Raw genomic sequence first — 26,816 nt, 5'->3', positions numbered from 1 at the left:
AACAGGTCCAAAATCATACTTGGTGGAGTTAAAGGACGGCCGAGTATGGAGGCGCCACATAGACCAAATACGAAAACGCATAGCCGAACAATCCGAATTAGTCGAAACAGGCCCTGACTATACAATGTTTGATTCCACAGCTGACTCAAACCCGGAAAAATGCCAGGACTTATCTGAGTTTCCGGAGGCCCAGCGACGCCCACAGGTTCCAGTAGAAAACAGCAGGGACGACTCTGCTAATAATCCAGGGCCGGATGGCCTAGAGGAGGAGCTGAGAGGAGCAAACAGCCCCTCCGGTCAGCTCGACCCACTCCCAGGGAATGTACTGCGCAGGTCCGAAAGAGTCAGGAGACGCCCAGTCTATTTGCGTGATTACGTGGAAAAATAATATGTAAATATCATGTAAATATGGGTAAAGTGTTTTCTGGGAGGGAAGGAGTGTAATGTATCTTTAAATATTTTGGCGGGAAACAAGCACGTTGCTGATTGGTTGAAGCCGCCGGTTGAACTGTATATAAGGAGAGGTTTTTCCCCAGCCTGGTTGCTGGGTTCACCATATATTAAAGAGCTGTTGTCACTACCCTGGTCTCCAGCCTCGTTATTGCCCGAATCTAACAGGCGGGGTGGGGGCGGGGTTTAATCACCACTGTGCGCGGGCTAGATAGATTGCATTGGCGGGCCGCATTTGTCCCGCGGGCCGTAGTTTGAGGATGCCTGGTGTACACTCTGCTTTCTACCTATTTCCTCATTATTTCTACTATGTATTTCTTTCATTAGAATTGACATTGTATTTGGGACTTTAGTTTCCTCTAAGCTTGTAAATAAACTCACAAAAGCTATTAGCCTGCAAACTATTTAGTGGCCTCCTGGGGGCTTGAAAAAGGATGGAGTGTTCCGTGCTCCGCATTTCTGTGAAATGTGTTGCTTTCTAAGCTGAGTTAGGGACAAGTATTCCATTTTTCCTCTGACAGCCAGCTCAATTTCCTGGGTGACATTTCATATATACATACCCCTATTGTTCTTGTAAACTCTGTGGTTATCAAGCCACTGCTTGAATATAAACTCTTTGTGGAGGTAATGTTTTTGGCTTGTTTCCAGTCCAGTCCAGTTACATGTTAATTGACTCATACTATCAGCTTCACTAAGAAGTCAAGACCAGGAAATCAACTCTACAGGAAGCTTAAAACTACCTACTCCATCTTATATTCCGGTAAATTAATCAGATGTCTGCCGAGCTGCTTCCAAATGTTTTCAGCCTCTTTTGCCTAGGAAAAAATGAATGGGATAAATAAATGCAAAACATACCCTTTTATAGATTTTTACATTAAATAATTCAGAGTAAATTCACAGTAAGTAAAGGTAAATGTTCCTCTTGCACATACGTGCTAGTCGTTCCCGACTCTAGGGGGCGGTGCTTGTTTCTGTTTCCAAGCCCAAGAGCCAGAGCTGTCTGATGACATTTCCATGGTCATGTGGCTGGCATGACTAAAAGCCGAAGGTGCGCGGAATGCTGTTACCTTCCCACCAACGTATCCCTATTTTTCTACTTGCATTTTTACATGCTTTCGAAGTGCTAGGTTGCTAGGCAGAAGCTGCTAGGCAGAAGCTGGGGCAAGTAACAGGAGCTCACTCCATTACGTGGTGCTAGGGATTCAAACCGCCAAACTACCGACCTATCTGATTGACATGTTCAGCATCTTAGCCAATGAGCACCGCATCCCCTTGAAAAATTCACAATAAGACACAGTTGTTTTTTTTATCATAGCCTCATAATTATAATTCCAAATGCTTCTTTCTGTTACATTAATACTTACCATAATTTGCATCTGCGGAGCTCTTGATGGTCTTAGAGATTGGTTGTTTGCTTGCAGACATTTAATTACCTGACTAGGTAATACCATCAGCGCTGGCTGCCAAGTACCCAAATTTTGATAATGTGACTGTGGGAGTGCTGCAATGCAGCTTTGCGGACCAGTCATAATTAACCATTTTTAAAATTGTTTTTGTAATTTCGAACAGTCACTGAATGATAACCATTAGGTGAGACTGCTTGTGCGCCGATTTCTATATTACAACATATGTACGGGCTGGATCTAGAACTAACATGGCTTAATTTTAACTGAAATGTGCAGGAACCCTGTTTAATTGTTTGAAATCTGAAACATGAGTTGGCAGTGTTATGTGAATGAAGCCAATTATGGTTTACTTATGAAACAGTGATGAAATTAACTATGGCTCTATCCAGTGTGCGAATGAGATCACTGTGACGGTAGATATCAAGATTTTTTTTTAAATTGTAGAATTCCCTCCCTCCCACCTGTTTTATACATTCACCATTTGTAGCAGATGAACAATGCTGACAAGATGTTGGAGATTAATCTTGAAGAGAAGCAGATAAAGGGCACCAGGTCACTTTTTTTTCCAGGCAATTTGCATTGGCAGTAGCATAATTCATTCAGTTTTCTTTTCCTGCCATCCTATACTGACATAACATGCCTAAGTGAAATTGAATGTCACAATGAGTGTTTTGCTTTCCCTTATGGGAGAGAATGCAAAGATCTAAATAGTTCTTTCATTTAAATGAAGATTAAGGTCTCAAGGCAGTGGTTTGATTGAGTGTAACTCTTGTAATTCCTGTTATTGGAGCTGCTGAGCTGTTCTTTGCCTAATTGGCAGCTAGAAATATTTTGGTACATCTGTAAATGCAGATGGAAAATGTTCTTGTAGTTATCAGTAAGCAATGATTTTAGTCTTTTAAAAAATAGGAAATGTTCTGTTTTCTTCCTAAAAGTGTGTATATAACTTTTTAAAAGATGATTTGGGATGTGTATTTTTCATGGTGAATATGGCTATTATTTTTAAATGGTTAAAATATCCGATAAAATAGATATTTACTGAGCATAGCAAAAGTCATTCAGAATAAATAAGGACAGAACTGAATAAAACCAGCAGGCTTTTTTCAGTTCTATGTTTTTGTGTGTGTTTTAAGTCTTTAAATTCAATCTGAGAAACACCTTCACTGATCTTGCAGGTGCTGTGCTTTTCATGAGAAAATCCTAAGTCTAGCAGTGAAGCTATCTTTCCTGACTTTAAAGTACCATCTCTTCTGAAGATTAATCTCTCTTCCCCCCTCCCTTTCTTCTTTAAAGATTCATCTTCCAACTACATCAGACAACTTGAAACAAAAGTCAAATTGCTAGAGGATGATAACAAACTTCTCTCTCAGGTAGGTGGCTCTTCATGTTCCCCAATACTAGTTGTTTTAATATTTATAAATTTAAATTTAAATTTAATAAATAAATTTAATAAATAAATAATAAATAACCATTTTTTTGTCCTTACCAATGGATCAAACTGACCCTGAGAATTAAGAACACTAATCTTCTACCAGTAATAGTGGGACCGAAACAGGACCATATTTTTTTTTATTTTGTTAAGCATTTGGACAGTATGTTGTACACATTTAATAAATAAATAGTGCAGAGATGGGTTTCAGCAGGTTCTGACCAGTTCTGGAGAACCGGTAGTGGAAATTTTGAGTACTTTGGAGAACTGGTAGTAAAAATTCTGACTGGCCCTGCCACCATCTATTCTCTGCCTCCCAAGTCCCAGCTGAAAGGAAGAAATAGGGATTTTGCAGTAACTTTCCCCTGGAGTGGGCTGGGAATGAAGATTTTACAGTATCCTTTCCCTGCCATGCCCACCAAGCCACGCCCACCAAGCAATCCCATGCCCACCAAGCCACACCCACAGAACCGGTAATAAAAATTTTTGAAACCCACCACTGAAATAGTGACATATAAATAAACAAGAAAGGCAATTTGGAAGAATAAAAGAATATGCTTTCTGTTTTGGTGGAAAAATGTGCTGAGCAAATTTCTAGGAAAGTGGTATCTATTTCAAAATGTTCCTGTTAAATTTTGTTAAAGGGAATGTTTCCAAAAATAAAAAGTTGCTTTCTGGGGTTTTCTCCACCATCTAATTGTGCATATCAAGATTGTGGGGAGTGTTGAATTTTGGGAGACTCCGTTAGATTCTGAGATTGCAGATTTAGCCATGCATATTTGTCATCAAAAGTGCTGTTTGCAACAACCTCAGGTTTAAAACCAAGCCCCCATCCCCCAGGGATATAAATAGTAATTCATGGAGGGGGGTGCAAGTTAACTCCTTCTCTTCTTTATGTTGCACATTGAACAAATTCTAAGAGAATTTTTTCTAAGAGTATTTTCTAAAATTGAGGGTTACATGTTGCTTACTCCTGCTGATTTTTATATTATGCCAAATTCAGTAACCTTATTTAAAGATAAATTGCTTTGGAGATATTTAAAGGTTACCGAACATGCTGTTAAAGATCTGGAAGGGGGCATTACTTTCCTTTTTGGCATAATTTAGGCCAGGTTGGCCACTCCCAACCTGGCCTAATTTCACTCCCAGAGTAGCTTTATATAGCTACAGCATTAAAAGTTTAGTTCCTTTTGCAGCTACCACTCTAAAAGTTTCTTCCCACATTCATCTAATTATGGTTTATTAAATAAACTTTGTTCAGAAAAACCTTGATATAATGAAGTTATAAGCCAGATATAAATATCATGAGTTGAAGATCTAATATAAAATTTATGGGGAAGAACCTTTTGGTTTTAAATGAAGGTCAAAATGCAAACGTTATTGGAACTTACATGTTCTGTTTATTTTTTATGCATAATTTCTCAGAACCTAGATTTACATAACAGGCTAAGTCATAACATGGTTTCTTTAGGTTTGTCTTAGTGCATTGTTTTAATCCAGTCCTGTCGTGTCCCACTCCTCCGCTGACGGCCGGGTCAGGGAAATCCGAATCAGGCTTGCCTCTGCAGCTCTGCCCAAAGTCCTAGCAAAGTCTTCAGAGCAGGCAGGAGACCAGTAAGTGACTTCAGCAAGATAAGTTCGACTTTGCCTGACTCAGAGACTGCCAGAAAGCAGATCCTTTATATAGGTCATGGGGTGTGGCTCCATGACTCAGCACTCATTAAGGCCTGCCCCTCCCTTCCTTCTGTTGCCTCCACCTATCCAATCTTCTGATGCGAGGGTCACTCCAATCAGCTGTTGGAAGTAAACTTTCCTCAGGCTCACATGCTGTGGAGGAGGGGGAGGGGTCTAGCTGCTCCGTTTGCCTGGGCATGGAGCCAGGGCTGGGGCCGGGGGATGCTCCCTCCTCTGCAGCCTGCTTGGGCATGGAGCCAGGGCTGGGACCGGGAGGTGCCCCCTCCTCTGCAGCTTGTCTGGGCATGGAGCCAGGACTGGGGCCGGAAGGCATACATTCCTCCGTGTTCGGGAGCAGATAAGCAGACCCCGGCTGCGGTGAGAGCGGACAAGACACAACAAGTCCCTCTCAGTTGAATGGAACTTACTGAGGTAAAGATAAACTTAGTAGTATACATTATAGTGTTTTCCAGACCGAATGCCCAAAGTGTGTGCGCGCGAATGTGCATGCCCAAACCCCCAAAATGCAATGTGGTCCTCCCCCCGTGCATGCACAGCAGAGACCCGATGACAAGCTGACCGGTGGGAGGCACCTGCGCATGTGCAGCGGACCTGAACTGGGGTGATGGCTCGCATGCCCACAGAGAGGGCGCTGCATGCTACCTGTGGCACGCATGCCATAGATTCGCCATCATGGATCTATAAATTTGATTTTCAGCCTTCTTTTCATTCAGAATCTCAAGGCAGTGTACATACAGTATCCTCCTATTTATATTCCACAATAACAACCCTGTGAGGTATGTTTGGCTGAAAGAGAATGATTTGGCTCAAAGTGAGCTTCCATACTGAGGGTAGACTTGAACTTGAGTCTCTACTCCTAGTCCAGCACCTTAAGCGCCAATCTGGGGAAGATACATATGTAAGCATTTCATAATTTCTGTTGCATGTGATTTTTAAGGAGCAACATTACATTTTAATCTTCTATGCTGTACTAGTTATTTCTTCAAACTGCCTTTTTTTCTTTTTGAGCAAGGAAAGTGTTTTTAAAAATAGAGTAAATAAATAGGTTTGGTTGGAAGCATGGATTGGGTTGTTGTAACTGGCTTCCAGTTCAATGTACTCTTCGGCCTATGTTTTCCTAACTTACATGAGTTACAAAAGGAAGAGTACAAGAAGGAACAATAAGTAATAGGTTTTTCACAAAACTACCCAACCACATAGGAATATGTATTTTTTAGTAGGCTAAGATTTTCCTTAACAGCTGGACCTCAGATTTAGCAAGAGTTTGAATGAAAAATTCTTTGATTTTGTAGGTTTTCCTGAATTCCTCAGTACTGGCTCTATCTCTGACTGAGGAATTCTCTAGTGTTTAGACTGGAAGCTGTTTGGCCCTAGGTCCATTTAAATCTGAAATTTACAGGGCATTGTGAAAGAAAAGAGTAGATAGCAATGTACAAAGAACAAGAAATGAGACCTGTATCAACCTCCATCAAAATGTTGTAGTACAAAATGTTCTGTTGAAGATTGCAGCCTTTTTGCTCCATTCTTGTTTGCTCCCCAGTTTTCTGATTCCTCACCACAATTGTCAGTGAAAATTCTGTGGCCCTTAAAGCTTGCTCAGATGTCTCTGATCTATTTCTGTACTCTTTCCCTTTTAGTTTGCTGCTGTTTACTCTTCTTGTACTTCTGCAAAGCTTGAGGTTTCCCCTCAAGCAACTAATATTTCTCTTTTGTGCATAGTGATGCCATTTTGACTGACTCTGAGCGTCAGATGCAGAAGAATAACCCGGGGCCCTGCATGTGGGATAAAGCCCATCTCTTGGCTGTATGGATGATTAGTTGAATAATACCTGGCAGCCACGTATTTTATCTTCATTTTTTGTACTATATTGTGTATTTTTTGTACTATATTGTAAGCCACATAAAAAGCCACATAAAAATGAGATGGGTGGCTATATAAAGTGAATGAATATAAATCGAAATAAATAAGAACAGTAACAATGAAAATAATTTGCTTCAGTTTGTATGCATTGCTTTAGTACTAGGATTTTGGCATCCCTTTGAAAAATTAGCAGGAAATTTTGGGAGAAGAAAAGAAAAAAACCATTCTTAAAACAAATTTATGGAATTTATGGAATATTGTGCCCTTTATTGTTAGAACCATGGCAGTTACTAAAGTAAATCAGGGCTTTTGTGCTATAGTTGCTTAATGAGAACTTTAGGCATTTTTCCTATGACTAGGGGAAAAAGCAAGTATTGGTGTTGGCCAAATGAGGGGTGCTTCCCATAGGGTAGGAACTATTAGCTTAGAGTTACACTAGTAGGGTTGGCAGCAAGTCAGCAGCTGCAAATTAGAACTTTCTGCAGCTCATTGTTTCTCTTTAATGGTTATCTAGATTTTTGCTGCTCAGTTGTGGTCATCTAAGTCTTGGTTGTCCTCCAGAAACCTGAAGAATAGGTGATGTGGTATATTCTGCCCTAATAAGGAGCAGTTCTCAGTTTGGTAAGATAAACAGTGGAGGGATGCCTCAAAGGGGGAGGGGCTGGGCGGCCTGGTGCAGACCATTCATGTCAGAGGTGGGTTTTGGCAGGTTCTGGCCAATTCTGGAGAACCGGTAGCGAATATTTTGAGTAGTTCGGAGAACTGGTAGTAAAAATTCTGACTGGCCCCGCCCCTATCTATTCTCTGCCTCCCAAGTCGCAGCTGATCAGGAGGAAATGGGGATTTTGCAGTAACCTTCCTCTGGATTGGGGAGGGAATGGAGATTTTACAGTATTCTTCTCCTGGCATGCCCACCAAACCACACCCACAAAACCGGTAGTAAAAAAATTTGAAACCCACTACTGATTCATGTGTCTCTGTTCAGAGGCTGAATATCCTGCTTAGATTTTGACAATAGGATTTTCAGCTCCTGAGTGGAGAGAGACTGATGTGTGGTCTCTATGGTCTACCCAGGGTCTCTTCCATCCCCTGGAGAAACTCCATGCTCCTTATTTGGGACTCTGTCCACTTAATGACCAACAGGACCACTTAATTCAATCCACCTCATAGGTTTGTTGTTAATGGTGGGGGGAAATAGGAGGACAATGTTTGTAGGATATGTTTGCCTCCTTGAGTTATTTTAAAAATAATAAAGGTGGGATACAAATTAATTCAGCCTCTCAACAATGTCTATTAATTAAAACCAATTATTAAATTATGGGAAGTTCCTCTAGAAGAGACTCTGAGAAACGCACTGGTCATAGATCTGTGATCAAAGGTCAACTGACCTGACTTCCTCTGAGGCAACTTTCTGTGCTAATTGCAGAGATCCAGATTATTTCTTGCACATAGTTATATTGCTGGATATCTAAACAGTATTATAATACCACTGCTGGTGCTACACCTGCATAGGTTTTCATTTTGTAGTACTTAGCGTCATGTAATTATTGACATTTTTTGAACCAATAAAAGAAATAATTGAATAGTGGGGGGAAAAATGAATAAGTCAAATCTAAAAATGAAAGAGTTTGCTTGTTAGTCTGTATTTGTAAGGGGGAGATCTTAAAAAAATTGACAGATATATATCAAGAGTATCTGTAACAACACAAAAGGAAATCAGAGGAGGTTCTGGCAGATGTCCTTTTATTCACATGACCAACATTCTGTCTCTATGTGTTGAAAGATTACAGAGACGTCTGGAGGCATGGAAGCTCATTTAGAAATATTCCGCTTTTTTCAGGTGGGGATGGTGAGTGGAAGGAGGCACAAAGGAGGGCTTGATACATTATGGCGCAGTCTATGAGCAGGTCAAATAATATGTTTCCTGAGAGAGACATCCACTAGTAGAGAATCTCTGTGTCCTGAGGATTCTGTACAACAGAGATCTTTAAAACAAAAAGCTTGCAATGTAGTTTGCAGCCAAAAGATCAAATTACTTGGAATTACTTGACTAGTATAGAGTATTCAGGTTGCTTCTGCGGTTTAGCCCTTGGAAAGATGCCAGGTAAACTTCCATAATCACTAGTGATTTGCTAATCTCTTAATGCAAGGCATTGTCGGATGCTTAGTAGCTCTGATTTCATCACTTTCAGAGTCTTGTCAACACAGTTCTCCACCAGGAAGCAATCAACTTTCCAAATACACATAAAATGTCATCACGGAAGGATAAAAGATACAGGGATCAGACTTCTTTTCAACTCTTGGCTCGCTTAGCATTTCAAGCTTTGAAGGAGAGTTCATAATTCATATTTGTATCGACTTGTTTCCTTGAACAAAACCAAACCAAATGGAAACCTCCAAAGGTGGCTTTTAAAAGACCTCAGAAGGGTGGAAAGCAACTTGACTCACTTCCATATAATTAACTTTTAAGATAGGGCTTCTTAGGAGCAGGATTGTCTGTTGTAGATATGCACGTCGTAGGAGGAGAAATGTCAAATTGTTTAATCACACAAGAAATCAAAGCCAAAGGTAGAGCTTTTGAACAATGGTGCTTCACTGCAACAAATATTCCACATGTTTCCATGAAAACTGGCTGTATGCTCATTACCAAAAAGCAACTGCTTGCGTAGTTTGATCTGTGCCATTCAGTTCTGAACAGGAGAACTTCTAAAAATAGCCTTGTGCTAATCATTCGCCTCAGTGGTTTGTCATGTTCAGTTCTGAAAAGAAATGAGTCATAGCAAACTCTGTAGAATTTTAAAATGTATGTCATTCTCTGTGACTTTTTCCTCTTGTTACCTTTAGCTCCCACCTTATAAGCTGTTACTTAGGCCCAGCCTCTTCCTCACTCTGGAAGTCTTAACAGGGAAAGGGACGGAACTGAATGAAAAAGCAAGCAGAAAGTCCCAGGTTCAACCTTCTGGCAGATTGGGTATAAATTATGCAGATTAAATTAAAGCAGCTAGTGCCCCTCCCCCTTTCCCCTCCCCCACTGAAAGCCTAGCATTTTGAATAACCATCTGTTCTTCTAGCACTGTTAAAAAAGAATTTCTCCATATCCATTTTTTTTCACTTGTGAAACAGAAATGTCTGCCCTGCACAGTCTCTAGTTTACCACCGGAATAAAGGTTAAGACCTTTAGATGAGGTTCAGGGGGGCTGACTTTGTTCTTATTTTATGCATGGAATCAGCTATAAAATATCACAGCAAAACCGACATACTGGACCCATGTTATTCATTGGTTGTTCCAGACTCAGAAAAAAAAAAGGTCTGATTTCAATGGGGCATGCATTCCAGGAGCAAGTCAGTAAGACTGAAAACTGAAGACTGAATGCTTTTCACTGAGTTCAAGGCATGAGTTCCATAAAAGCTTCACATTACTTCTCATGCCATGTCCTGAGGTGCTTTCAACAGATCTGTGTGCTGGTACTGGGATTTAGATTTACATCTGCTATCCATCACATGTTGTTAACGCTCCCATGGTGGTACTAATGTGAGCAAGGACATGTTTTCAGGATGAGCATTGCAGTCATTCATGCAGCTGAGTCTTATACAGCCAAAAATCTTATTTGAGTTTAAAGGCTAGCTAGCCTTTTACGGGCTCAGTTCATTTCACCAGATGCATGAAGAAGGATTATCTTCATAAAATGGCAAGCTGAAGATAAGTCTTGCGTTTAGATGAGAAGCAGGGATAGTTTCGTTTCATACTTTAATGTGTGATTTTAAATATTTAGTCACCTGGACTGTCTGTGAATTTGTAAGAAAAAAATGTTGAGGGCTTTGTAGCTTTGTTAATACTTATATTTGCCAGCTTTAAAAAGGAGGAAAACATTTCCTTCTGTCTGTGCAATAACGACATTCTTTTTTTGGTCCTGCTATATTAGAAGCCACTTGTGGTTCCCACTTCTATGTTCCTTAACACAGACCTCTCATTAGCAATAAATATTAATCGCCTCCCTTCCTCCCTACCTCCCCCATGTATCCTTTTCTAGTTGGTGCTTGTTAGGTTTGCAAATGTGCCACTTATTTCCTTAAGGGACTGTGCGTGCATCTCCCATAAGTAACATAACAGTGCAAACCTCTCTTTATTTCCCCAAGTCTCCTCCTGTTTGTGGGGGTGGAAATTGCTATTATTTCAATGTACAACATCACAAATCTGTTTCTGAACTTGAGAGTGAATGAGTCATTGCATTAAAAGTACCGTTCTCTACATTCAACTACTTGGACTCAAAAAATATTGAATAAGTTATAATTTGAGTTATTTTGTTATAAAATGTTGAAGTGTTTTGGGTGTGTTTGTGTATATCTCTTACACACAACCATGCACAAACATAGATATGCAAAAGTGTACACACATTCAGCATCCAAATGCTCATGAACTATACAAGCTATGCTTTATAAGCTGCCTGCTTGCTTGTTTAGAGTTCTTAGCCCCAGTCTTCAGCCCCAGGGGCTCTCAGATGACTTAAAAAGACTGGGAATTAAGCATTATTTAAATTCCTTTGTTTTGACATAATTACACTTTTAAAAAGCCTTAGGCTTCAATTATATCTTTCCTGGGCAAACAAATATTTAGTGGTTATCAACCCAGTGATAGAGATCCAAAGATTAGAAACAACCCAGGAATTAGGAAAAAAATGCTGATTTCCAGACAAAGTGCGAATGTCGCCTGGAAGTATTTATATGGGCAGTAGGCATTTTGTTGGGGCAGAGCTACCCTGGGGATTGGAATTTCTTTATCCTCCATATCAGTGATGATGTTTCCTAGCTTGGTAATGAAATGTCTGCAAAAAAGCCACTAAGTTCAGAGAGCAGCAAGGACCCAACAGTTCAACCCAGAGCTACAAATGTTATCTTCTCTTGGTTCTTTTTTGTACTATCCACAGTTAGATTCATCCAGATTCAATAGGCACAAAGCATTAGAGATTTCGACATTCAATTTTTGTATCTCCCTTCAGTGGCTTGGAAGGATTATTGTAAAAAAGGAAAACTTATCAAAAAAGGAGTTTTAAATTATAAATGCCTTCAAGTAGTTCAAAAATTAATCTTAATAATATAAATATATTCTTTTTAGCTATCTATATTCTATAAGCTCTTTACCTATACTATATTCTTCCTAGTCCAATTTCACTGTATTTTCATATCTTTCTATTCTATCCCTCTGTATTTGTTTACTGGTACTGATATGACTCCATTGTCATTCAGTATAGAGAATACACTCCTTTTTTCTAAACATTTTATCTGTCTTTTATGCTTTTTTATTTCTGTTCTGTCAAAATCTTTCCGGGGGTGTGTGTGTCATAGTTTCGAGGGCAGCCATTTTGAGAGAATACAAATTCTTAGAACTGAAAGATAGAAATATGTATAACAAGCTGAAAATCCCAATCCCATTTACTTATGTGAAGTGAACCCATCCCATGGAAATGAAAGGTGTGTTTGGGAGGGGGGCATCTCCATTCAACTAAAGACTACCCATTCTTCCATCCACACAATGATCTTCTTGATCTTAATGCAAGAAGTGTTGGTAGGTAAAAGATGCTTTTCTGAGCATCTTAAAAGAAGACCTAGAGACACATGAAATAATGCTGTAGAGGTAGTCCTTGACTTACCAACACAACAGCCTGAAATTATGGTCATAAGTCATGCTGGTCATTAAGTGAATCACCCTCTAACCGCACCCAATTTTATGATTTTTTTTTGGAATGGTCACTAAGCAAATGCAGTGGTTGTAAAGTGAATGCCACAGTGTTGTTAAATAAACCCATGGTCTGCAGTGGGTGTTTTTTTGCTAGAAACCAGAAGCAAATGTTGTTGTTGCTGTTGTTAGTTGCGAAATCATGTCCGACCCATCGCGACCTCATGGACAACATTCCTCCAGGCCTTCCTGTCCTCTACCATCCTCTGGAGTCCATTTAAACTCATGCCTACTGCTTTAGTGACTCCATCGAGCCACCTCGTTCTCTGTCGTCCCCTTCTTCTTTTGCCCTCAATCTTTCCCAGCATTAGGCTCTTCTCCAGTGAGTCCTTCTTTCTCATTAGGTGGCCAAAGTATTTTAGTTTCATCTTCAGGATCTGACCTTCTAAAGAGCAGTCAGGGTTGATCTCCTTTAGAACTGACTTGTTTGTTCGCCTTGCAGTCCAAGGGACTCGCAGGAGTCTTCTCCAGCACCAGAGTTCAAAGGCCTCAATTCTTTGGCGCTCAGCCTTTCTTATGGTCCAACCTTCACAGCCATACATTGCAACTGGGAAAACCATAGCTTTGACTATACGCACTTTTGTTGGCAGGGTGATATCTCTGCTTTTTAGTACTCTGTCTAGATTTGCCATAGCTTTCCTCCACAGGAGCACGCATCTTTTAATTTCTTGGCTGCAGTCCCCATCTGCGGTGATCTTGGAGCCCAGGAAAATAAAATCTGTCACTACCTCCATTTCTTCCCCATCTATCTGCCAGGAATTGAAAGGGACGGATGCCATGATTTTAGTTTTCTTAATGTTGAGTTTCAAGCCAACTTTTGCACTCTCCTCCTTCATCTGCATCAAGAGACTCTTTAGTTCCTCTTTGCTTTCTGCCATTAGAGTAGTATCATCTGCATATCTGAGGTTGTTGATATTTCTTCCGGCAATCTTAATTCCAATTTTTGATTCATCTAGCCCCGCCTTTCTCATGATGTGTTCTGCATATAAGTTAAATAGGCAGGGTGATAGTATACAGCCTTGCCGGACTCCTTTCCCAATTTTGAACCAATCAGTGGTTCCGTGTCCAGTTCTCACTGTGGCTTCTTGACCCACATACAGGTTTCTCAAGAGACAAATAAGATGGTCTGGTACTCCCATCTCTTTAAGAACTTGCCACAATTTGTTGTGATCCACACAATCAAAGGCTTTAGCATAGTCAATGAAGCAGAAGTAGATGTTTTTCTGGAACTCCCTAGCTTTCTCCATGATCCAGCGTATGTTGGCAATTTGATCTCTAGTTCCTCTGCCTCTACGAAATCCTGCCTGTACTTCTGGTAGTTCTCGATCCACATACTGCTGGAGCCTAGCTTGTAGGATTTTAAGCATAACCTTACTAGCATGTGAAATGAGTGCAATGGTGCGATAGTTTGAACATTCTTTGGCATTGCCTTTCTTTGGAATTGGAATGTAAACTGACCTTTTCCAATCCTGTGGCCATTGTTGAGTTTTCCAAATTTGCTGGCAAATTGGGTGTAGCACTTTTACTGCATCGTCTTTTAAGATTTTGAATAGCTCAGCTGGAATACTGAATAGTGGAAAACTCCACTAGCTTTGTTGTTGCTCTGATTTCCTAAGGCCCATTTGACTTCACATTCTAGGAAGTCTGGCTCAAGGTTAGTGACCACCCCATCGTGGTTATCAGGGATGTTAAGCTCATTCTTGTATAGTTCTTCTGTGTAATTTTGCCACTTCTTCTTAATCTCTTCTGCCTCTGTTAGGTCCCTGCCATTTTGGTTCTTTATCATGCCCATCTTTGCATGAAACGTTCCCTTCATATCTCCAATTTTCTTGAAGAGATCTCTGGTCCTCCCTATTCTATTGTTTTCTTCTATTTCTTTGCACTGTTCATTTAAGAATGCATTCTTATCTCTTCTACCTATTCTCTGGAATTCTGCATTCAACTGGGTGTATCTTTCTCTTTCTCCCTTGTTTTTGCTTCCCTTCTTTCCTCAGCTATTTGCAGAGCTTCCTCAGACAGCCATTTTGCTTTCTTGCATTTCTTTTTCTTTGGAATGGTTTTAGTTGCTACCTCTTGTACAATGTTGTGAACCTCCATCCATAGTTCTTCAAGCACTCTGTCTATCAGATCTAATTTTTTAAATCTATATGTCACCTTTACTGTATATTCATCAGGGATATGATTTAGTTCATACCTGAGTGGCCTGGAGCTTTTCCCTACTTTCTTCAATTTAAGCCTAAATTTTGCAAGAAGCAGCTCATGATCTGAGCCACAGTCACCTCCTGGTCTTGTTTTTACTGACTGTATAGAGCTTCTCCATCTTTGGCTGCAGAGCATATAGTCAATCTGATTTTTGTGTTGACCATCTGGTGATGTCCATGTATAGAGTCGTCTCTTAGGTTGTTGGAAAAGAGTGTTTGCTATGACCTTCGTGTTGTCTTGACAGAATTCTATCAGCCTGTGCCCTGCTTCATTTTGTACTTCAAGGCCAAACTTGCTTGTTATTCCAGTTATCTTTTGGCTTCCTACTTTAGAATTCCAATCTCCCATGATGATAAGGACATAATTTTTTGGTGTTAATTCTATCATGAATTGTAGGGCTTCATAGAACTGGTCAATTTCATCTTCTTCAGCACCGTGGTTGGGGTGTAGAGTTGAACTACTGTGATATTGAATGGTTTGCCTTGGATTTGGACTGAGATCATTCTGTCATTTTGGGGATTGTATCCCAGTATTGCTTTTCCTACTTTTTTATTGATTATGAAGGCCACTCCATTTCTTCTGAGGGATTCTTGCCCACAGTAGTATACCTGATAGTCATCTGAATTAAATTCACCCATTCCTGTCCACTTTAGTTCGCTGATTCCTAAGATGTCGATGTTCAGTCTTGTCATCTCTTGTTTGACCACATCCAGCTTGCCTTGATTCATGGATCTTACATTCCAGGTTCCTATGGAGAAAAAATCTTTACAGCATCGGACTTTCCTTTCACCATCATCGTGTGCCAGTCTCCTCATGCTAGTAAAGAACTCTGGAAAAGAAATGCCTCCGAGTTTCTTTTACGCAGAAGAGGTATTTCTGGAACCTTGACACCAGATACATCCACAGCTGAGCGTCCTTTCAGCTTTGGCCCAGTTGCTTCATTCTTTCTGGTGCTACTAGTACTAGCCCACCGCTCTTCCCCAGTAGCATATTGGACACCTTCCGACCTGAGGGGCTCATCTTCCGGCGTCATATCTTTTTTCCTTTTTGTACTGTACATGGGGTTTTCATGGCAAAGATACTGGAGTGGGTTGCCATTTCCTTCTCCAGTGGATTACGTTTTGTCAGAACTCTCTGCTATGACCTCTCCGTCTTGAGTGTCCTTGCACAGCATAGCTCATAGCTTCATTGAGCTACGCAAGCCCCTTTGCCACAACAAGGCAGTAATCCATGAAAGGGAAGCAAACGTTGGTTTATGGCAAAATATGATGTGACCCCTGGATGCTGCAAATGGCCATAAATGCAAACTGGTTGCTGGGTGCCCCAAGTGGCATAATGTGAATGCAAGGTAGGAGGATGGCCATCGGAACTTTGAATCAAGATTATAAGTAGTTCTGTGTGTTTCCTCACAACTTCAGTTGGTTACTAAGCATCCAGTTGTAAGTCAAGGGTTTCTTCTATACAATTGTCAGTTCCATGTGTGAGAAGGTCTATCAATGCCATTACTCATTTCAACTTGCTTCCGTAGAAGGTACAGCACATGATGCCACATGTAGCTTTGATGTTTATACCCATAAGGATGCTGACATTAAATATTTTTAGAGTTAATTTTACATTCTGATGTATCATACAACAAAACCCTTTATGAACAGTTTCTTGCTGTTTATCATTTTCCTTCATAGAATTATCTCCTGGCTGTCAGTTATGAATTCTACTTTGCACCCCTTCATTGAAATGCCTGCTACAGCATCTTGTCCATTGTAACTCATAATCAATTCTTGTTGCATACTTAAAATCTGGGCTGTTGAACATTGAAATTTGGAGCACTTGATATTTTTAATCTTACTTTAATCAATTCTATATTAACTGATCTCTTTTTTAACTGTGGTGAAAAGCAGTATTATCTATGCATTTTTGCAATTTAAAAATACATCTTATAAGATTTTCTATTTAATTGCTCAGATTTTTCTGTTGTTTTTTGCTGGGTATTACACTCACAATAACACATTATTTAAGTGCATAAAAGTTAAATGTGCATATAAGTAAAGGAAAAATTGGTAGAGCTTAGGGAACTATTTATAAATATTGTTTTGCTTTACATTATAATCTGCAATGAATAATTTATTATTCTGTCCCAGCTGGCTAGTTTAAACAGCCTACCAGGAAATTTCAGAAAGGTAATCTACGACATTTCAGTTTTTGATTTTTGAATGTAGGAAAATCTAGATTGCACTATAAGTGGTTGGTTTTTGCTGCTGTTTGGGGTCTAGCTTGGACATTCAAATGTTTGTGATTTCTATTTAGTGAGCCCCTATTTTTAAACAGGATGTACAGTTATTTGACAATTTGGCACCATTTGTTGATGGTAAGAACAGAAGTCACTTTAAGTGAATCAGTTATATACTGTAACAGAACTGCAGAATAACAGAGTTGGAAAGGACCTTGGAGGTCTTCTAGTCCAACCCCATGCTCAGGCAGGAAACCCTATACCATTTTAGACAAACGGTTGTTCAATCTCTTCTTAAAAACCTCCAGTGTTGGAGTATCCACAATTTTTGGAGGCAAGTCATTCCATTGATTACTTGTTCTAACTGACAGTTCTAGGTTGTAGGTTGCAGGTTGCTTCTCTCCAGAACAGAACAGGCTCTTCTCTTTAATAACTGAACTAATTATTTCCCAGACAATTTCTGAGGCACTTTGCACCAATAATTCTGCATATGCTGTCTAGATTGAGTGTACTGAAACTCTCAACCGTTCCAGCCAGTATGGCCAATGATAGTACTCTGGCTGAAGCAACAAATTTTCTCATCCTGGTTTTACTGATTAAAATTGTATTACAAATTTTTCCTCTTAGATATCATTCATATTTTCTATGTACATAGAAAAACATGGATTGCATGTTTCACTTCACTCATCCTGCTCAACAATACAGCCCTACAAATTATAATCATTACAAATAGTTTCCTGTTTATTTACTTCACTTTTATTTATAAACACTGTTCCTGTTTTTCTGAGACCCTGGCAAAAGAACTTTTTCAGCAATGCTTTCCATAACATACTGCCCAATTATTTGAAGCGGTTAGAATTATCTAAGAGACATGAATCCCAAAGACAAGCATTGCATTACGGCAATACAGGTATTGTCAACTTACAATGATTTGTTTAGTGACCATTCAGAGTTAGAATAGCACCGAAAAAAGTGACTTAGTGTTGTGTCTTGTCCGCTCTCACCGCAGCCGGGGTCTGCTTATCTGCTCCCGAACACGGAGGAATGTATGCCTCCCGGCCCCAGTCCTGGCTCCATGCCCAGACAAGCTGCAGAGGAGGGGGCACCTCCCGGTCCCAGCCCTGGCTCCATGCCCAAGTAGGCTGCAGAGGAGGGAGCATCCCCCGGCCCCAGCCCTGGCTCCATGCCCAAGCAGGCTGCAGAGGAGGGAGCATCCCCCGGCCCCAGCCCTGGCTCCATGCCCAGGCAAACAGAGCAGCTAGACCCCTCCCCCTCCTCCACAGCATGTGAGCCTGAGGAAAGTTTACTTCCAACAACAGCTGATTGGAGTGACCCTCGCATCAGAAGATTGGATAGGCGGAGGCAACAGAAGGAAGGGAGGGGCAGGCCTTAATGAGTGCTGAGTCATGGAGCCACACCCCATGACCTATATAAAGGATCTGCTTTCTGGCAGTCTCTGAGTCAGGCAAAGTCGAACTTACCTTGCTGAAGTCACTTACTGGTCTCCTGCCTGCTCTGAGGACTTTGCTAGGACTTTGGGCAGAGCTGCAGAGGCAAGCCTGATTCGGATTTCCCTGACCCGGCCATCAGCGGAGGAGTGGGACACGACACTTATGACCATTGTAGCATCCCCACAATTACACAATCAAAATTTAGGCCCTTGGAAACCAGCATGTATTTGCAATGATTGCAGCATCCTGGGGCCACGTGATTTCCATTGCAACCTTTCCAACTGGCTTCCAACAAGCGAAGTCAATGAGAAAACTAGAATTGTTTAACCAGTGATTCCGTTAACAACCATGACAAAAGATGTCATAAAATTAGGTACAATTCCACAACTGCCTCGCTTAGTAGTGGAAATTCTGATCCCAATCATGGTTGTAAGTCAAGGGCTATCTGTAACCCTTCACTTATGTATGTAAATCACCGGATAGTGATAGACATTCTCGTGACTCCCTCCAGTGCAATGCAATTTAGTTTTGAGATTATTTTTCAGAATGGCTTTATGTTGGCACTCATTCTTGACATGCTATATCTGCCTGGCAGTACCTTTGATATGTCCAATTCTATGTGAATAATTACTATATTTGTAATGACCCAATAATGAATAATGATGTGTCTGTCTTCCCTGACCCACCTCCGCTCCATGACCCTGGCATTCACATTTCCTTTATGTCATTTTTTCCTCGGGGAAAGGAGATATTTATTAATAAAACCCAGAGATTATGGCTAGAAAAATGGTCAGTATAACTACGTTGTAGTCAGTCTGAGAGCAGTATTAATGACAGATTCATAATTTATTTTTTTGGAAAACTTCAACTATCTTCTAGAGGTTGTTTAATTTTCTTTTGAAAAAAATGAAAGCATAATGTTCTTTTTGTAACATTATTTCATTCAAAATTCACTAATAGAAATAATATCATTGCTCTGCTTCCAGAACAAGTCAAATGTTAAGTTTCTTTTCTCCAGTTCAGAGATCCTGATTTTCTTTTTTCCTCATTTGAAAGTTCATATGATTTTTATTTTCAGTTGCTTTGTCCTATCTTAACATCTTTTTTGAGTTTGTTTTCATCTCAGACTTTATTTTAGCTAATTTCATACAACTTAGAGGGATAAAATATCCCTAAAGTTAGAGAAGATATTGTGCACAAATACTGGAAAAGGAGTTTACACAGTATGTGCAAAATTGAACCATTCTCTGGGCAAAGTCCTACAGGAAGCACCTCAAGCCAATTTATGTTTTATATCTAAGCCCTTGTGTTCATGTATCTGAGAGCCCTGGTCCAAAAGATTTTATAAATGAATTAGGTAGACACATAATGAACCAAGTATGACTTCCCTTGGGTATTCTAATTTTTTTTTATCTTCTGCTTTTTACCTAAGTCATACTGAGTTCAAAAGTACTTTAGATGGTGTCTCATTTTTTATTAATTGTATTCTGCTATTACATGCTGAGGTGCTCTTGGTTTCTCTTAGATTCTAAGAGTGCCACAAGAGTTCAGCTAGTTTACATCAGAGATCTAGAGCTATGATGGTGAACCTATGGCATGCGTGCCCAAAGTGGCACATGGAGCCATGTTGCCTGGAACGCGCAGCATTGCCTGTTCCTCTTCTGGATTTCTGGTGTGCATGTACACATGACGATCATGCGTGGCAGTAACCGGAAGACTTGCTGGCGGAAACCAAAAGTTATCCTTATCCTGCACATTTTTGCCCCCTGGGCAGCTCTTTGGTGCCGAAAAGGTTCACCCTTACTGCTCTAGAGCCATCTTCCTGCAGTGACTAATTCAATGTAAATGGACATGACCAGAGAGAGAAGAGAGCTAATCTCATCTACTAGTTAAGATGTTGAACTAGGAATGAGAAGACCCCACCATAGCCATGAAAGCTACTAGTTGAATGATCAGTCTCTCACGGCTAATCTTAGCCATATCTCACAGTTGTTAGAAAAAGGAATTGTTAAGGAACTTGTAGACCTGGAGAAATGAATATAAATCTAACATTTTCTAAAAGAACAATTACATGCTCCCAAACTCGTTTCTAAGGGCTTCTGCCCAATATAATTTTCAAAGAATCATTTCCACAAATGAAAGGTACCATCCTTCTGTGGAAGGGACTGAAATCTAGTGAGACAATGGAAAGAGGGAAAAAGGGCCTTTCAATAATAGCAATAGCACTTAGACTTATATATGCTTTACAGCCCTCTGTAAATGGCTTACAGAGTCAGCATATTTCCCCCAGCAATTTGGCTCCTCATTTTACCCACTGTGGAAGGATGGAAGGCTGAGTCCACCTTGAGCCTGGTGAGATTCGACCTGCTAAATTGCAGGCAGCTGGCAATCAGCAGAAGTAGCCTGCAGTACTGCAGTCTAACCACTGCGCCACCATGGTTCTTTAATTATAGTGATATTGAAAAATCTGTTTGAGCTTTAGCACTTCTAAATGAAACAGCAAATATACCAACATATGATGGTATGTGGTATCATATATAAATATATGATATTTATAGCATTTCTACTCTATTTATCTTCTTTGTTTTGAAGTTTGACATGGCTAAAAGAAATCCAGAAACTTCTGCTAAGAGTCTTGGGATGGAATAATAAACATATTTGTGAAAAAAAAGAAAAGAAATAAACATTGTAGTGGTTGGGTAGTGGAGGGGAGAGGGAGAAGAAATTTAATACTTCATTTTTTCATACAACAATCTTTACTTGCTTTTGCTGGTTTATAATTCTAAATTTTGCATACCCACTTTTATGATGATAAATTGAGTTGGCTAAATGACATATTTTTTTATTTTTAATTAAAACATTTATATCCCCCTTTCCATAAAAATGGCTTTATGATATAAATCACATTAATTTCAGACATTGCTGTCACAGAAATCATAAACACTATGCAAACATTAGAAGCAATTTTCAATGAGTGAAACTTCTTTCTCATTTTAGTTGGTAGATATAACAGATTGCCAAATTTTCTCAGGTATAGTTTTTTTCTCCTCGGTGAAATTCTCTAATTGAAATTTGAAGGGTTGACAGTTGAGCCTTCTCCATGCAAAGTGTATACTATCTAGCTCTGTGCAATTACATGCACTTTTGATTTTTTGATTTTTGCTATTTTTGTTGCAATTGCAGTAATGTTCTCTCACCTTTGCTCAGTTTTAGTCAGAGGATGAAATACAGATAGTTCTCGGCTTATGACCACAATTGAGCCCAAAATTTATGTTGCTAAGTGAGACATTTGTTAAGTGAGTTTTGCCCCATTTTAACTTTTTTCTTGCCACAGTTCTTAAGTGAATCACTGCTGTTGTAAAGTTAGAAAAATGATTGTTAAATGAATCTACCCCATTGACTTTGCTTGTCAGAAGGTTGCAAAAAGTGATCACATGACTTTGCAGGGCACTTCAAAAGTTATAAATATGAATCAGTTGCCAAGCATTAGAATTTTGATCACATGACCATGAGGATGTTGCAACAGTTGTGTGAAAAATGGTCATAAGTCTCTTTTTTCAGTGCCATAACTTTAAAAGGTCACTAAATGAATTGCTGTAAATCAAGGACTACTTGTAAAATCTGCTTTTTTTTCCCATTCATATCAGCAACTTAAAACCAGCAAAAACGTCCTTAAATGTTGCACTCTAGTGATGATAACTCACTGGAAAGTTAGCAATCTGCAAAGTTCTCTGAAATAGCCTGTTACTGTTATATCTACTGGCTAGGCTGCTCTTGAATTTAAGATTTGTCTGACAGTAACTAAAAAATCCAGACACCCGCATTATCATCAAGGAAGCTTTCTAATGGCTTGGCACTTGACAAGATTGATGTTTTATTCCCTATCCCTTTGTAAGTTAGGCTAGCATTTGGCAGCTTTGACAGTTCAAAGTAGAAGGTTTTCTGGGTGATAAATTACTCGGGAGAGGTAAAAAATAATATTACAGTGACAAAGCTTATCTTTGGGAGAACAATAGTCTCACTACATTTTTAATGAGCTTGTAAGACTTGATGGCCTTCAGATGCTTTGGATTAGAACTTCTATCGTTACTTGCCTCGAGAGACGATTATGACAATTGCACTCTGTTATTCTGTTAAATAATGTATAGTATGCAGAGTCATTCGAAATCAGGTATTCTTTAAATCTACATAAATAATTACCCATGCACATTCATTCGTTCACTAATTCGTTTCTAAAATGTATGCCCAACCTTCACCTCTCAAAAGGATCCCAGAGCAACAGCTTATGTTAAAATTGTAAAATTTAGAGAGTCAGTTTGGTCTAATGGTTAAGGCACTAGGCTGGAAAGTAGGAGACTGTGAGTTCAAGTCCCACCTTAGCCTTGAAAGCCAGCTAAGTGACTTTGGGCCAGTTACTCCCTGTCAGCCCAACCTACCTCACAGTGTTGTTGTTATTGTGGGGAAATTAGGAGAAGGGAGGTATGTTGGATATGTTCACTGCCTTGGGTTATTTGTAAAAACAGTAAAGGTGGATATAAATAAATAAACAAACAATACATTAAAAATAAAATAAAAACAAAGGCAGAATGTAATACAGCGCCACCATTGCTACTGTTTCCATCTTTGACTCTTCTAGCTTGGGAAAACTAACAAAACGACCCAAAACCTGAGGATTCTGCAGTTGGGGATGGAGAAACCACCAGCATGGGACGACAATATTAACCAAGAGGGACAAAACTAAGAGGCTTCACCCAGAGATTGACAGTTAGGTGCTTTCAGTTTGAAAGTGGTTTCAAAGGAGAGGGGAACATCCAGGAATGTTCATTTTATTCCATGACAATCTTACATGCTGGTAATTACTATACTGGGAAATGTACCTCCCTACGAAAGAGTTTTGCTACTAGAGCAATAATGGCGAACCTTTTCAGCACCAAGTGCCCAAACTGGAATGTGGGCACGCCAGAGCCCCAAGAAGCTCGAAGAACAACTGGCCGGTGTGCATGTGCGCGCCGGTCACCTGGTCTTCAGGTTTCCGGGGCTCCAGTACATGTGAAGATCAGTTGGCCAGTGCACATACATGTGCCAAAAACCAGAAGAGCAGCTGGCGATGGTGTGCATGCCCACAGAGAGGGTTCCACATGCCACCTCTGGCACACGTGCCGTAGGTTCACCACCATGGTACTAGAGGAAGCATGGCCAAGGATAACAGTTGCAACAGCAATTTATATCATTACTACTATTTTTTTTTAAATCAAGAAGATATAATTGTCATTTAAAAAAAACAAAACATTGCATGCTGTAATGATAGAAATGGTAGTTGACTGCTGTGAGCTAAAGCTGCATGAAATTCAGTTCATGTATGCATTTTTGAATAGGATACTGAAACAAAAGCTTGATTTGTTTCAACCGAAAGCAAGTTTCTTTCTGCATCAAGGCAGACTCTACTGCATGAAAAGTTTTTTTTAAAGTTAAATGGGTTGCTGAGTTGGAAGGCAGAGCATTTCTCCTCATAGTAACTGCAGATTGTCCCTATTAGGTTGCAAATAACACCCTTTCACATATTAGAGGGCGACTCTAATATGTGACTTTACTGATTGCACTGATCCAGTTTCCTTTAAAAGTAGCTTGTTGAATAAGCCCACAATCAGATGGACTTACACATCAAAGTAAGAAAGACTAGGGGTGACTTGATAGCAGTCTTCCAATATTTGAGGGGCTGTCACAGAGAAGAGGGTGACAACCTATTCTCCAGACCACGTGAGGGCAACAAGAAGAAATGAATGAAAATTGTCAAAGAGAGATGCGACTTAAAACTAAGGCATAAATTTCCTGATAGTGAAAATAATTAATAAGTGGAAAGGCTTTCCTCCAGAAGTTGTGGGTGCTCCATTCCTGGAGGTTTTTAAAAAGAGATTGAACAGCCATTTGTCCAGAATGGTGTAGGGTTTCCTGCTTGATCAAGGGGTGGGACTAGGACAGTGGTAGTCAACCTGGTCCCTACCGCCCACTAGTGGGCGTTCCAGCTTTCATGGTGGGCGGTAGAGTTTTTGTCCGATACTGAAGCAGTTTCCTTTTTTTAAATTTAATTTACTTTTAAAAAAAATTTCATAGCATTATTTAAAAACATTTTCATTAGGTTTTCATAAAATTCCCCGTGACAATTCAAATTTCTGAAAATATACTATTTGTATCTCCCGCGCATAAGTTTAGTTCACGTTACGTAAGTGAAACTAAATGGCGCTATAGTGCGACTGCAAACAAAAGAGCCTTGTCCCAGAATAACTCGCACAGCTCCCCCTAAATCTCTCTGCTAAGCAAAAATAGAAAAGATAATAACAATACTGGATCACTTCTTTGTGAATGAACATTCTAACCAAGCCAACTGAGTGACTTTAAAGTTCAGGTTTAAATAGAATTATATTGTCTTCCATTGATGTGTTATTAGTTCTTGTCTTTTTAATGGATGCTTGGGATTTTCTATTCCCTAGCAATCTTTTAAAACTAGATTACAAAGCTTGCTTTAATCGGTAAGAATTTAGAAGCATCTCAGAGGTATGTAAGGTTTCCTAAAGGTAATTAAAATGATTTATCCTTCTTATGGCTGCTGTAATATCTTACTAGGTTTGAGTGAAAACTGGAACACATTGTTCACAAAATATGCACAGTAGCAGTATCAGAGACGTGACATGTGTCTGCAAATCTTGTTTTAGCTTGTCCCCAAACTACTGTACATTTGCAGTTTCTGAAATAATCAAAACCAGTCAAACTGTTTAGAATTATAGTTCTGTGTTATAATCAAGGGATGACATTTGTTAGGAACAAGATGCACTGCAGAAAATTTTTGTATCAGTGTAACAAAATAATTCATATGCTGCTGTGACACTCACTTTCTGGAACATATTCTCCCCGAGGTGAAACTAGTCCCAACATTGCCATCCTTCTTGATGGCCCTCAAAACCTAGATGTGCCATCAGGCTGGGGATCCCAAGGAAATATGGAACCTGTTAAATGATTATCTAGTTGTATCTAGATATCTAGTTGGAGTGCACTTTTCTCTTTTTATTACTGTGTTTTTAAATGTACCTTTTCATTTTTAATTGTTTTTAATAGTGGAAGACTCTGATTTTATTTCTGTTTTAACTATGTACACTGCTCAGAGTCATATACAAGTGAGACGATGGTCATATCAATAAGGGATGGGTTCTACTTACCTTTACTACCGGTTTGCATCATGCCCATGCACGCACTCTTCTGCGCATGCTTAGATCACTTTTGATGACCTTTGGGTCAGTGGGCGGAGCCTCCCACCGGTTTTACTACCGGTTCTATAGAACCGGTCTGAACCGGGGGCAACCCACTACTGATATAAATTTAAACAAATAAACAAATATAAAGTTTACCTGAGTATTGTTTATATTAATTGGACATTATCTCCATATTTTCCGACAATGATGCTTCAGCAATTCTACCTTATGATGTTCAACAAGCCATTTCAGCCTTTGGGAGCTTTTCTGACCGTAAGGAGGAAAGTAGAAGTGATTTTCTAGCAAGCTTAGCAGGATTAAACTAGCCAACTGTTTTTACTTGGCATGCTTTACAACTTCGTAATTTTTTTCAACCTATTTATATTTTAATCAATCATCATACTTTATAACAGCTCTGGGTTTTTTTAATCATTGAGTGATACACAAGAATTTAATTACCTTTGTTCTGAGAAAAATACAGCATTGCTTTCAACAGCATTCCTTTATTTTTGCCAATATAGATGAGTCATAGTTAAAATGTCTACTAGTTGTACATTGATGCTCAACATAGGGCTTTATACCATGCTACTACATGAAACATTCCTTGAGTGACAGTTTGAAGATGGGTCCAAATTGCTGCTTATTTCAGTGCTGAGGTAGAGGAACTTCTGTTCATTAATAACAGAATATCAGAGTTGGAAGGGACCTTGTAGATCATCTAGTCCAACCTCATGCCCAAGCAGGAGACCCTACATCATTTCTGACAAATGGCAGTCCAATCTCTTCTTGAAAGTCTCAAGTGATGAAGCTCCCACAACTTCTGAAGGCAAGCTGTTCCATTGGTTGATTGTTCTCACTGTCAAAAAATTTCTCCTTATTTCCAGGTTGAATCTCTCCTTGGTCAGTTTCCATCTATTATTCCTTGTCTGGCCTACAGGAGTTTTGGAAAATAGCTTGACCCCCTCCTCTTTGTGGCAGCCCCTCAAATATTGGAAGACTGCTATCATGTCTCCCCTGGTTCTTCTCTTCACTAGACTAGCCATGCCCAGTTCCTGTAACTGTTCTTCATATGTTTTAGTCTCCGGTCCCCTAATCATCCTGGTTGCTCTTCTCTGCA

The 26,816-nt window shown here is 39.7% G+C and overlaps 1 protein-coding gene across 4 annotated transcripts in view; it reads left to right on the top strand.

Moving 5' to 3' along the window:
* The window catches only part of CCDC85C (coiled-coil domain containing 85C), a 178,574-nt gene that overhangs the window by 118,882 nt on the left and 32,876 nt on the right, over nt 1–26,816 (top strand). For all 4 annotated transcript variants that reach the window (XM_058162677.1, XM_058162676.1, XM_058162674.1 and 1 more), the window contains exon 3: nt 3,150–3,226. In XM_058162677.1, the coding sequence (XP_058018660.1) occupies nt 3,150–3,226 (77 nt within the window). The remainder of the gene's footprint in view (nt 1–3,149; nt 3,227–26,816) is intronic.

The sequence above is a fragment of the Ahaetulla prasina genome, chromosome 1 (genome assembly GCF_028640845.1).
Source record: "Ahaetulla prasina isolate Xishuangbanna chromosome 1, ASM2864084v1, whole genome shotgun sequence".
NCBI classification, from domain to species: domain Eukaryota; kingdom Metazoa; phylum Chordata; class Lepidosauria; order Squamata; family Colubridae; genus Ahaetulla; species Ahaetulla prasina.
This window is presented reverse-complemented; position numbering and strand designations above follow the sequence as displayed.